Source organism: Lampetra planeri, chromosome 42, assembly GCF_965212315.1.
Source record: "Lampetra planeri chromosome 42, kcLamPlan1.2.h2, whole genome shotgun sequence".
Taxonomy (NCBI): Eukaryota; Metazoa; Chordata; class Hyperoartia; order Petromyzontiformes; family Petromyzontidae; genus Lampetra; species Lampetra planeri.
The window spans coordinates 2,682,695-2,696,012 of NC_136148.1; the positions used below are offsets into that span (position 1 = coordinate 2,682,695).

General features: G+C 45.0%; 2 protein-coding genes across 2 annotated transcripts in view; one reads left to right on the forward strand and one right to left on the reverse strand.

The window, feature by feature from the left end:
- The window catches only part of RBIS (ribosomal biogenesis factor), a 575,724-nt gene that overhangs the window by 282,519 nt on the left and 279,887 nt on the right, over positions 1 to 13,318 (forward strand). The gene's annotated exons all lie outside the window — the stretch shown is intronic.
- The window catches only part of LOC144732224 (uncharacterized), an 81,609-nt gene continuing 71,449 nt past the window's right edge, over positions 3,159 to 13,318 (reverse strand). Inside the window, exon 4 of the mRNA XM_078613624.1 lies at positions 3,159 to 4,299. Within this exon, the coding sequence (XP_078469750.1) occupies positions 4,066 to 4,299 (234 nt within the window). The 3' untranslated portion in view covers positions 3,159 to 4,065. The remainder of the gene's footprint in view (positions 4,300 to 13,318) is intronic.

Below are 13,318 nucleotides of genomic sequence, written 5' to 3' on the forward strand. Positions count from 1 at the left end.
TCATTTAAAATTTGCCAATTCCCCCACGACTCTCGCGGGAAGAAAAAAATAACATTTGGGTTGGCACTACTTCAGATCCTTCTCATATAACTCACTTTACGCCAACAAACACCTCGGCAAAGTTAAACTGATGTTGTTGGCACAGCGCGATCGATGTGCGGAGAGACCCGGCGATTATTTCAGGAGACGGATTACTAGATTATTACTTTCGCATCGATCGCGGAAGCCTGGCGGACAGCGGGAAGCCAGGTTTACAGATTCCCAGGCGAGGCTTAAGGCACACGCGCCGCTGCAAGCCAGTCGCACCTCGGTCAGCCTCCTAGCGAAAGAACTGGAGGCACGAGGTTCTGCTCGCAAAGCCAGCGATGGGTATTGCGCCGTTGCGTCTACGCAGGCATGAACCCAGTTCTCGGAAGCTAAGCGGGGATTTGAGCCGCGGATAGTTGGCTGAATGCGGTGCGAAAGAAGTTCAACATATACACATACGCACGCTGTGCGAGCGACGGGTGCAGTCGGCGTTGCGGGCGGCACAGGGCATCGAGTACCGCGGAAACACAACGGTTCGGTGCTCACCTCACCCTCACCGACCCAAATTGACCGGCGAAGCGAAGTACGGTCGTGTGCATTCCTCACGGCCCACGAGGCTTGGAGAAGGTGCTCATCCAGCAGTGGATTGACAAACAAGAGGCTGTACAGGCGCATAACACTACGAATTCACTTCAAGTCGACCGTACCCCAATGGGTAAAATAGAAAAGCATTGTGTTGACAGCACACACACAAAATAAAAGCCGTGTTACTAAACTGTATCGTCGCGAGGTCAACTTGCCTGCCAGTCAATTTTCTGGAAAATAAATCGCTGCCCTCAATGGCTCACAAAGTGTGGGGAGGCCCTCATCCAGCGGCGGGATTAACAAAGCTGACCGTACGTGTACGATGGTAGTGACGTAGCTAATCGAGTACGCAGGCGGTGCGATTGCGCCTGGGGGCCCGTGGGCCAGAAAGCTCGTCCGGGTGCCGGGCCACGAAACGGTGCCCTCATGTCATCCCTGATGCCAGAGCTCATGCACCCAAGCGCGTGACTTCAACGCAGCAGCGTAGGAAACAGAAAACTCTTAACGGGTGGATTCTAGTGTCAAGCACACATATGGACATAATCCATACAGCCCTCTTGTTTCATGTAGGCTGGGGGCTTTCTTTTATTCACTGGTCGTTGTGAATGTGTACATTGTCTTGCTCAAAGATAAAATATATCTTTACAATGTCGCTGGAAGTTAGGATGCTTCGCTCGTTTCGTCCCACGACATCGATACAAAGCCCCATTTTCCTTTTTTTCGCGCAAACAATTTTGCGACTTTTATATCAGAAAAAAATAATTACCCTCTTGACACCTAGAATACCGAAGCCATAACGAGTCAAACATTGAACAGCCCTGGCAACAACTGCAGGCGGTGCCATTTGTGTTCCTTGCTACACGGTGCTCATCTAATAACTGCACTTAATTACGAAGATCTGCGTCCGTGTGGGAACAGGGCAAATTACACACCACCGTTCGTGTTAATACCTTTACGCACGTGTGATTCCTCAGTGTTATGAAGATGTGAAAACTGCGCTTGTAGTTACCGTGTAAGGAAATGAACAATCGAATTGATTCTATTTTTGATGAGCGAAGATGAGTGAAAGCTGCCCACAATGAATTGCGTGGGTCACAAAACCCATGACATTTTTGGGGGAAATTTTGGAAGGTGCAATTTAAAAGTCTACGGTGGGATAACTGTGACCCTAAGAGAGGGATTGTAAAATATATATTTAATGGCTATAAAAAAACAAAACTGTAGAACTTTAACTTTTGGGGAGGAAAAAAAAAATTCCCGGAAAAAGACAAAAATTCTCCAATTACTATGAATTGCCTGTGGTATGATGCAAGCGAGTGCCTATTAAGGCATGGGCAGCATATAAGGGAGGACCAGTTTAGGCAGCGATGTCAGCTTGGGCCGACATTCGTTGTGCAGTGCGCCGGCCACTGTTCCACGGCATCCTTCAGTGCTGTTAGGGAACACCTATTAAGGCAGCACGGTACACAATTGGGGTGGTAGGCAAGTCAAACAGCACAACATTTATGCAAAATAGAGAATGCCCCATGTAGCCTTTAACAGACTGTAGGGGACAAGTGGTGTTAGCGAGCACCTATGAAGGGGGTGGGGGGTGGTCAACGTCACACCCCGGCTGCTTTTGTATCCCCAGTGCTGATGTGTGGGCCAGATACTCATTTAAGGTCGAGTCGACCTAGAGGAGGCCCCAGACGGATTCAAATATTCGCCACTGTTATCGGTCACAAGTGGGAATCAAACTCGGGTCACTGGGTTCGTAGCGCGGTGTGCTCCCCATTATTAGGATGAGCCATACTTGTTGATATTCAACGAACACATTCAAAAGGCCAATTGAAATAACGCTAATTAGGCCATACTCTTGGGTTCAGTCAAGAGGAACTATTGGTTTGTTCTATGCATTCACGCGTGTGTGCACTGTGTACCTGGCCCTAGGCGCAGCTAGCTGCTGCTGATTAATAACACAGAGAGCTATGAACTTATAAAGGCCAACCTGGCCACAAAGTTCCATTTCGCTGGGAATCAGAAACCAGATGACTCACCCAATTCCCTCCCTCCCTCCCTCCCTCCCTCCCTCCCTCCCTCCCTCCCTCCCTCCCTCCCTCCATCGAGGAGCCAAGCCAATATCTGTACAGAGAACACGAAAAAAAGACAATCCTCGGATACATGTACTACAAAAAAGGCTCTTTCAATTATGCCCTTCAAAGTGGGGGGTCCTATGTCGACCATTTTTTTGTAATGCCTATTTTACATATCTGGTACATCCGTAGAATTAAATTAGATGAACATTGGGCCAAGTTGCATCCTTCCAGGCTGAAAAGTCACCAATTTCCATGCTTTTGTCGATGCTTTCATGACATTGTGTAATTATATAAGACACACGAGTGATGGGACGCTGCCGTGGTGTAATGGTTAGCGATTGGACTTGAAATAACAGAGGTCGCCAATTCATACACCCAACTTGGGAGTTGAAACAACGGGGGGGGGGGGGGCAGTTTCTCAATTCGCCCCGAGGAAGTATGGTCTAGAACGGCGAGGCGTGGTGGTGACAAACTTAATTTGGAGCTTTCGTGACTGCAGGAATTACTCTTTGGTACTTTCGGTAAAGTCACGTATAAAGATAAAATAATAAATTAAATACTACCATTGCATTACATTTCAAAAATTTTGCGAGGTTTATTTGATTTTGTGTACTTTCTATGTCTCCACTCGTTTTGTCGTTCTTATGTTCTGCTCTCTCTGTGTGTCTCGGCTGTTGTCCCTCTCCCTCTGCTTTTGTCTGTTCTTCGTGTTTGCGTCTTGTCTCTCTTTAAAATTTCACACTTAACTTCTAACTTAGCAATCTTTGGAAAAACGTAATCAACCAGTCTATGCGTTAATTGTGTGTTGACCGACTCTCTGTGTTGCATTACATTACATTTCGAAATTTTGCTAGGTTATTTAATTCAGTGTGTCTCTCTCCCTGTCTCCTCATTTTTTCCAAGCTTTTTGCAGCGTGCCACTCATTGACATGCTAATTTCTCTAACCCCTCCCTCTCTCTCCGCCCCCGCCCTCTCTCTATTTAAGGCCTCGACACAGAGGCGTGGTTTCTCTGTGTGCCTATATATGTCTCGCTATGTATCTCTGTGATATCTGTCTCTACTTATATGTCTGTCTATATGTCTCTGGTTCTGTGTTTTATCTCTCTCTCAAATTTAGCATTCTCAGGAAGAACGTAATCAACCAGGTAGGGTGTTGACTGTTATGTTATCCGACTCTCTGTTGTATTACATTACATTTCTAAGTACACTAGATTTGTGTTTCTATTTCATCTATACCTGATGATGATTGCTTGTGTTGCAATCGAAACGTCGTATGCTAGTATTTAACTTATTATCTTCTCTTTATACGTGACTTTACCGTGGTGGTGACATCGGTGACTTCGGGCCGCGTTGGCATCCTGATCTTGAAGAGCGGAGCTAGGACTTGGAACCGGAGATCACGTTCCACAGGGTCTCAAGCACAAAGGCGGCGAGCAGCACCGCGTACATCGCGAGCGGCAGCGCCGCGTCGTAGAACACGGAGGCCCACCGCGGCGTCCCGTCGTTCATCTCCTCCTCGGACTCCTCCATCTCCAGCTCACGCTGCAGCAGCATCACCTCTTCCATGTTCAGACCCCGTGATTGCTTGACTTTCCCCGCAGCCATCTCTCTCTACACGCGCAGCGTAGGGGGGGGGGGTAGGGGGAGTTCACTATTAGTTTGGTCGCATGTGTTCGGTTTTGTCGTTGGTAGCGTTAAACGTGTTTGGAGAAAAAAAACATGCATATACGCACGGATTATGTAACACCTTTGAAACAGCTGTCAGGGCCAAATGAACCCAATTGCATATTTGCATGCATCTGATTAATTTGGGCAGTTTTCAAGAAAGGCAAGTCCCTAAGAGCAACACAACTCTGAACTAAAATTTAATTCATATTGGATCATTTTTTACAAGAGTTACGGCCGAACAAAAAACAAAATCAATTACGTTCTCAACCTCAGTCGCAGCGCGCTCAAAACTGTGTAGTTTTATACGTTTGTGTCGTGTGGGTTTGCTTTTAAAAGGTGTGGGGGGGAGGGGGGGGGGGAATAAGTTTACATTTACCATGAATACACGCACCGAATGTCACGTATCACATTTGTCATCACGTCAGCAAAAATATCATCTTGCCTGAGATGATATTTTTAGCACCGGTGCCTTTCACCGATGCTAGGGATTTCGTGGCAAGATAGGATCGGCAATGCAAAAGTCTGCAAGAGCACATCGCAGGTGACTTCTGTCGATGTGTTGATGCTAAAACCGCTGCGCTGGGTGGGGGCACTCGTGCAGGATGGGCAAGGCCGTGGTTTCCATGAGCCCGATCACCAAGAGGACAACCTAAGAGAGATGGCGTGAGACTGTAGGGGAAGATCTTGGAGGTTGCATGTCTCCTGTCCAGTCGCTGCGGGATCTTGCCGAGGGTAGAAATCACTTCGTTTAGTTTGAATTTCGATTTAAAGCTTTCGTGACTGCAGGGATTCGTCTTATTGGTTCTTTCGGTAAAGTCACGTAGAAGGGAAATAATAAAATAATAAAAATAAAACATTATAAAATACAATTCTCACGACGTTTCGGCCACAACGCAAGCAGCCGTCCTCAGGTGAAGAACAGGTCTGTCGGAAAGACAGCGTCTGAATGTTCAGACATTCAGACGCTGTCTTTCTTTTAGTTTGTTGTCTTTTCCCCCCAATTACGATTAGCACGCTTGGCTACGTACGGTGCGAAAGAAGTTCAACATACATACGTACAGGCATTGGCGAAGGGTGGCGGCATAAACAGCTTTGGCCATGTTGACATCTGGTTCTTGATCGGTGATATTCAAATAACAACTAATTAGAAAGTGTTAAAGGAATTGTATTACTTAACTTTACTGACTATTGCCTAAATCAAATGAAGGCAGCTCTAACCAGGGCTTCCACGACTGTAACATTCACGTGTTTGCCAAAGGCAAGGCTACTGCTCCGTGACCTGATCACAGGGAGTGTTTAATATTATGCAGATTATTCTGCACCATCGTGTGATTGAATGGAATCTGAGGCAGTGTCGATGTGAATAGCTGGTTGGAAGAGAATTCACAATCATCTCCAGGAGTGTTTCCCAGACATCAGTCCTGGCAACCCCCCGTGGTGACACTTTCTGCGTGTACCAACCATCCGGTACGTGCGGCATGTTGCAGCTTCATTCGCAACCATTCGTATCCCATGATCAATTCTTCTTCTGAACGCTGTAGTTTGTAAATTACTTGTTAAAATATTTCACCAATACGACGAGTTGCAGGGTGAAGAGTCAACAATGGAAGAGTAAAAATAAGCACAATGCCATCGCCAAAATAAAATTGGAGTTAAGTTACAAATAGATATACAAAAATGGATTGTAAATAACATAAAACAGAAACGCCACTGTTATATGTATGCGTGTAAGCTACACAGACCCTTAAATTGAGTTGTTACCAACTCACAGCGGCGCGTGTCTGGGCTCGCACACACCAAACTTGCAATCTAGAGGTCGGCGGTTCAACTCGATCTCCGAGCGTGAAGATTCTAAATTGCCCCCTGCCTATATCCACCCAGAATTCTAACCCAAAATAAAAAAAAAATCTATAGAAATTCTGGATAATATTGGTCGCGAAAGCCTACGTGTTAAACTGGGTACACCTCACCATTGGAACCTCATTTGCCAGTAAAACATATAATTGTTTTTTGCGCCTTTTGGCGTCATCTGGTCCAACCCATGTGAGACTAGGCTCTAAGGAAAGCTGTCTCGGGTGTGGACCAATCAACTTCAAGGACAGTGCACATTATCAGAGTTATGTTTTTTGTTTGCATTATGACTGCAGGTATTGTGGTCTATGCAAACATGACTCCTTGTAAAAAAGGTGTCAGTTTTGTTGCCAGATGGAAGCGTAAAAAAACAATTATCATGGGTACACCTCAGTTCGTCAGACGACTGGTCGTGTCTGGTGGGGTAAAGTGTGGGTACTCCAACCTCTTACAAGATGCCTCGCCAGTGTGGAACAGAAGGACAAATAACCTTAACGATCCCCGACTTTAGTAGAGGCCCTTCTGCCAGCAGTCGCGCGTGAACATTTACCCTTTACCACCAAAGACTTTAATTTCTTCAGGAGGGAATACAAATGAACACAAACGACTCTTCGCATTGATTTTCAGTGCAGACTTTGTTACACTTTTAAGTGGAAACTCACTAGCAAAAAAAAAAAGTATAATATGGAACGGCATTAAATGCATTGCAGATACTTCTTTTATCGAAGATTACGTGTTTAGCTGCTGGAAAATGTAGATGGTTTTGCCGAAGCCAGGATCAAGCATTTCTAGAGGCACGCTTTGGCTAAGCTGAAGACAATGCGATTATATGAAAAATATTACACAGGCCTGTTCACAGCAATCCACTTTAAGCATGCTGACTGTAAGACTACATTAATTTGCACCTGACACTGAAAAGGTAGAGATGCATGTTAAAGCTCGCTCCAATTCTGTTTTTTCTTCGGCAATATTTTATGGTAATGTGAAGCGTAATTAAATATGCATGTTACATTTGACATGTCTTTAAAATAACATGTAGACTACGCTTCCTTAACCCCTTGAACATGCCCGCACCGCAATGTATGAACAAAGCCACTGGTTACATTTGACGGTTGTTTTTTGTTTGAAGCTCAAACAGCTCCACCAGTCACCGTGCCATGAGTCCCAACGTCCCAGGCAATAAATGCTGCAAAACAAAGAAACATGAATCTGTGCCTTCACTCGTTTTTTTTTTACGTCAGCTCTTACCAGAACCACGGAGTCCAAATCCTTCTCACTTGCTTTGTTCAAGGGCATTTGAACTTGCTTGGGCATCTTCTCGTCATCGAGAGCTACGCTAAGATAACAAAACACATGCCTGCAAATGAAACAAATTGCAAGCTACTTTACACCCAATTAAATCAATTCGAAAACTCCCGCAAATTTGATGGCAAAACGGTTAAGCCCTCCATCAAGGAAAACTTTCCCAACGCATTACCGTCATTGCTGGCTTCTCCATTGACATGCCATGAGCCCGAGCAATTACATGGCTCATCCAGAGATTCCAGCCTTTCGACATTGTAATTCACCAACTGGAGCGCATCAAAACAGACACCGCGGTTAATGACTGAACTGGGATAACATCTGAGTCGCTCAATTTCCGGTGTCCGAGACGCCGCGAGATACCGCGCGCACGCCTGCACTCTTACGTAACGGGGTTCTTTGACCTCTGTGTATGCCCCGTGTGTGTGTGTGTGCTTAAGCTTAATACGTTCCGACGGCATGAGCCGTTGGAGTTTTGCAACAATAACAACAAAAACTACGAGCCATGTTAATTGTGGCATTCGCCTTCACTGATAAAGAACTGCCCACAAAATTTATCAGCATGAATTTGGCATGTGCAGAATAAAAATAAGAGTGTCGTGAAGCCAATTCCAGGTCTGACAATTATCGGTTTGAGTCTCAAGCGACGAGTATTAATCTTTCGATTTAAAGCTTTCGTGACTGCAGGGATTCATCTTCTTGGTTCTTTCGGTAAAGTCACGTAGAAGGGAAATAATAAAATAATACAAATAAAACATAATAAAATACAATGTGAGAATTGTATTACAATGTGAGAATTGTATTTGATTATGTTTCAATTTTATTATTTTATTATTTCCCTTCTACGTGACTTTACCGAAGGAACCAAGAAGAGTATTAATCTGTCATTTGAAAAGCGGATGGGGAAGCGCCGCCTTTTGCTGCGTGGACAAGAGGTCGCTTTTAAGGGATTTCAGAGGTACTTCTGTGATATCCGCTTCCATTGGGCCGTTTTCTAACAGGAAGGTTTTCCACTTGCTCTGCGAGAGATCCGAATGGTTTCTTCATCCTCATGACACGACCGCCAGTCGCACAATCAGGATAAAAACTGGGGCAAATGACGACATTTTTTTTAAAAAAGAGTTTGCAAACTTTACTTCATACTTATCGGACGTGCTTCACTGAAGCGGAGATTATGGGATAGCTATACCGATCAATGAAAAGGGTTAGTACCGGCCAGTCTCAATATTTCATTTCACAACCTTTTAAAAGGTGCCTTAATTTGATCCTGCGAATCCTCCCTTTTCGACTAAGCCCGAAGCGTTCTCGTAAACTGAAGTAAATTAAATTCCATTGTTGGTTACACATGTGCACGAGGGTCCCTTAAGTCATTTTTTCCCCTCTATTTAACTCTCCATTCATAATGCAGGGGGAAAATAACACGTTATGTTCGAAACAGAGCCAAAGCAGTCCCCGGCAACTTGACGCTCCATTTAACGCCACGCAACCGTGCGGAACCCGGCAGCCTCCGTCAAGACTGTGTGTGTGTGTCGCACTGAATCTTAGCAGCAGTGGCACAGTGATTATTTTTTCCCTTTCGTTTTGTTTCTCAGTCCGCTTGTCCTGGTGAGGGTCGCGGCAGCAGCATGTTGAGCAGTGTGGTGCAAACCTCCTTTTCCTTTCTGACAGACTCTCTTCTGATTCTGATAAAACCTATTCCCCAAGACAAATATGATTGCATGTGCATTACCTCAATGGGCTAGGCTCGCGGCATACATTATTGCATTTCTGTAAATGCGTGCGACAAATACCAAAATAAATGTACAAGCGCAAACTGCAAATTGTTTTATAGTAGGTCGTGCCAAGGTGCGATATCCCGATTAAGTCAAGCGACTTAAGTCTACGTGACTTTACCAAAAGACCCTAAGAGCGTGAAATGGATGTTTGCTAATTTATTAAACTTAAAATGTAGACTCTGTAAAGATAAATAATAGCTGCATATAGTTACCCGATGTGTATTTGGGTTAGACCACGTGTTGGTGGTCTCAGCTTGGTACAAATGCTCGCTTAAAAAAAATTAATTGTTAATGTTGTTGGATTCCACTTAATTTGGCTTATTCCGGCTCTCGCTGACATGGAGTGGTTGCACTACAACCTGCATGGATTGAAAATGGAAATTAATTTTTCTATTTAGACGACAGTGGGGCAATGGTCGCAACTCACACCTCTAATCCAGAACTATGGAAGCAGCGATGGCGTGTGGATCGCACAGATGTTGCGAAAGTCCCTTCCCCCGTGGGCGCTGAGGAGATGCCATAACCCTGGCTTGCCAGGACAGCAAAAATATGGGCTCCACCCATTCCTTCGGGAAGGGATAGAGTGTGTTTTCTCCTATCACGATAACACCTCGATATATAAAGGTCCACAGAGCGGGGGCAACTGTCGACGTTGGCTCACCACCTGGTGTGCCTTCGTGCTTATTTGTAGTTCCTCGTGACTCTGAGCGGTTCTCGGAGGAATGTAAAAACTACACCAACTCTCTGGCCATGTGCAAGAATAGAACAGTGTCTATTGAATTTCCTTCATTTACCACGATCATTGTATCTCATTGACAAATCTTACGTATTTCTACCCAGTACTGTTCATTCAGAGTGCATTACTAACACCGACCAATGAACATTGCTTTTATGTTGTGTTTTCGTAAAATAGCATGACCAATAATACAAAATTATGGTGTATTGTTATTATTACTATTATGACTGTCTTTGTCATTATCGTGGTCAGCAGAGGAAATTGAAATTGCCAGGTATCTCAAAACACGGCCACTGCCAGAGCCGCTGGACACGGTTGAGTGGATTTGCTCATTACCGGTCGGGGGAGAAAAAAAAAACCATTCCTCGTTCCACGAAAGCTTTTAAAAGTGCACGCTGTCCAATATTCACCGCTTTCAATTGCATTGATATCTGACGCACACTGCAGAAGGAGCACTCCACCACGCTGGAGCCACTCAAGCCGGGTCCACACCTGAGCAATCTGTGATGCAAGCCAAGCCGTGCAATGTAATTGCTTAGAACTGCGTTGTCGATATCCGAGCGAGTAGCTTGCAAAATAGGGATCTCTCCCGTTGGACATCGTGAGGAACACGGGGCAACAACCCGAACGCGCGTCAGAGAGCCGTGTGCTTAAACATAAATTTTTTAAGCTCTGGTGATTTGGCCTGCCCTTTTGTTACGAGGGGTGAACCGAGTCTATGAAAGGATCAATAAAAGATCACTATGAAAAGATCAATATAAGAGGCAATGCATAAGTTATGTACGTACAGAATATCATCATCAGCAGCAGCAGCGACAGCCATGTTCTAACCACTGCCGGACGAACGTCTCGCCACATTATCACCAAACCTCATGCTCCTGTGATGCCACAACCCATCACGTTGCTCAATCTCCGTGGTGATCATCGTCCTCTTGGGCACGTTCCGTCCTTTGGATGCCACTCATTCATCAGTCCCCCATCTGCAATGATCCCCCTACTCGTGACGTTTGTTGCAAAAATCCACTTAATACTGGTAGGAACCTCCTAGTTACACCAGCCCACAGGGGATTATTGTGTCCGTCCGTCCGTCGTGCATCCAAAAATGGGAGGAGTGGGGCTGGGTGGGGAGGGTGGGGAGGGTGGGGCTGGGTGGGGAGGGTGGGGTGGGGCTGGGTGGGGGGGTGGGAGGGGTGGGGCTGGGTGGGGAGGGGCTGGTCACCCCGTGGTGCCCTTATAAAACCAACATTTAACCTACTCACGCCGGCTTGTGCCCACCCTCACAGTCGCCCATATTTGCGGAATACACCACGCCGCCGTTGACCCTGGCCATTGACCGAGCAACCCAACGTTGCTACCAGCTCCCTCCGCAGGAATGTGTTTCTCGACAAAGTTGCGTATTCTTCTCTCCATCTCTCAGGATAATTCACAGTGTGCACATCTGCGTGTCAGAGCAGGCAATATGCACTTGATTCAATCTTTCTAGTTTGGGCACATTGAAATGTTGCTTTTAATATCAAAATTCAAATTTTCCAAAAAGCACTCCATCGTGCTCTCTTTATTTCAGCACCACAACAGTTTCTCCCCGAGGAATGAAAACATTACCTCTATTATCTTTTTTGTGTGCAATTTTGATTTTTTTTTCCTCTGAAGCCAACCAGAAGCACGTGATTAGCCGTGCCCCCCAAATGCGATGTGCATTGTTCAGCTAAGGCCCTTTCATTATTCCCCTCCGTGCTGCTTTGAACAAGCCCAAATATATAATGCATGCCTTATCTCTTATCCCATGTGTTGTCAGCGCTTGCATTAGAATAAAAAAAAATCACGTCTGATTTCACTCCACACGATCACAAAGACTCAACCCCTGCCATAGGAATGAGGAATTTTCACCACTAGCTCAGGGTTGTAAACAGGGGGGGGATAAGCATTGACTCAATACTCATTTGCGCAAAACAAAGCATTTAAAAAATCTGCAGTCAAACACATATTTTTCACCCACTACCTCAACATGGATTCATATATATATAGATACGCAGGCGGCATCGAAACCATTACAATATTTAAATCCAGTAATTGTTTGAAATGAATTATTTTTTGAACTACACCCCCCCCCCCCCCTTGAGCGCTATCCACATAGTCTGTGCATACTTTATTTAATTTTATTTTGCACGCGTCAGAGCCGCGAGACACTACGGGGTTATGCCGGGTCCGTGGGCCTTGATAGAGGTCATTAAGCCTTTGCCTGCACACCAGCTCAGTGACACAGTTACCACGCGGGACAAGGAGACCTTTTGGTAATTATGTAATTTTAATGCGTCGCAATTTATTATGGCCACTGAGAACTCTGCCCTTAAAATCTGGCGACATCGGCCGGCGAAAGGAGAATGAGCTACAGCTCATTTAAATTAAGATTGAGCTACAGCTCCATTGGCGAACGAAGATTCTTTTAAGCAGAATAACATCCAATGAGCCTCACTACATCGCAGGATCATAAAATATGGCAACAGCTTGGGGAGGCCTCATCCGAGGGTTAGCGTTTACACCCGTCCTGGTATTCCAAGGATTGTCCTATTTTTGAAGGAGCGTCCTGGGAAATTTGTAACCCATCCCAGGACATTAAACGTCCTTGTTTTTGTCAGTTGTGTCTTAATAATACACCACTATGAGATCTCTTTTACCAGTGGCAAAATATAGTAGTAGGTTTTTACCCTTTTAAACTGGTACAAAACTGACACCTTTATACAAGGCATCATGTTTGCAATAACCAAACATGATGCCTTGTATAAAGGTGTCAGTTTTGTACCAGTTTAAAAGGGTAAAAACCTACTACAATAATACACCACTCAAGAAAATGCATTTATGTGGTTCTCCCCTTTTATGGTATTGTGAGCTTCTTCTTACAATTATATTTCCTGTTTTTTTTGTATTTAAGAGGTAGAAACCCTAACCAGCTGTGTATTAATCATGGCTGCTGCTGCTGCTGATGATGATGATTACGAAAATGTGCCAACGCAGCTTTTTTGCATGCAGGTGAGAGTAATACACTTAATTGAATGATCGATAGTTTTTCCTTGCCAGTCACATTAAATCTACCGCAAGCGCAAGTGAGGCTGATTGGTCGTCGGCTCTTCGAAGAGCTGCATGGCTTGAGCCCTGCTTTAAATGCGTGTTGTTCATTTGTACGATCACGTTGGCTCATATTGCTAATCAAGTGGAGTTTAATTTATCCCCAGAGCAATATCGTGAGCAAACCAGTGTCAAAAACCCTTAAATCCAACCCGCTTTAATCAGATGCCCTTAC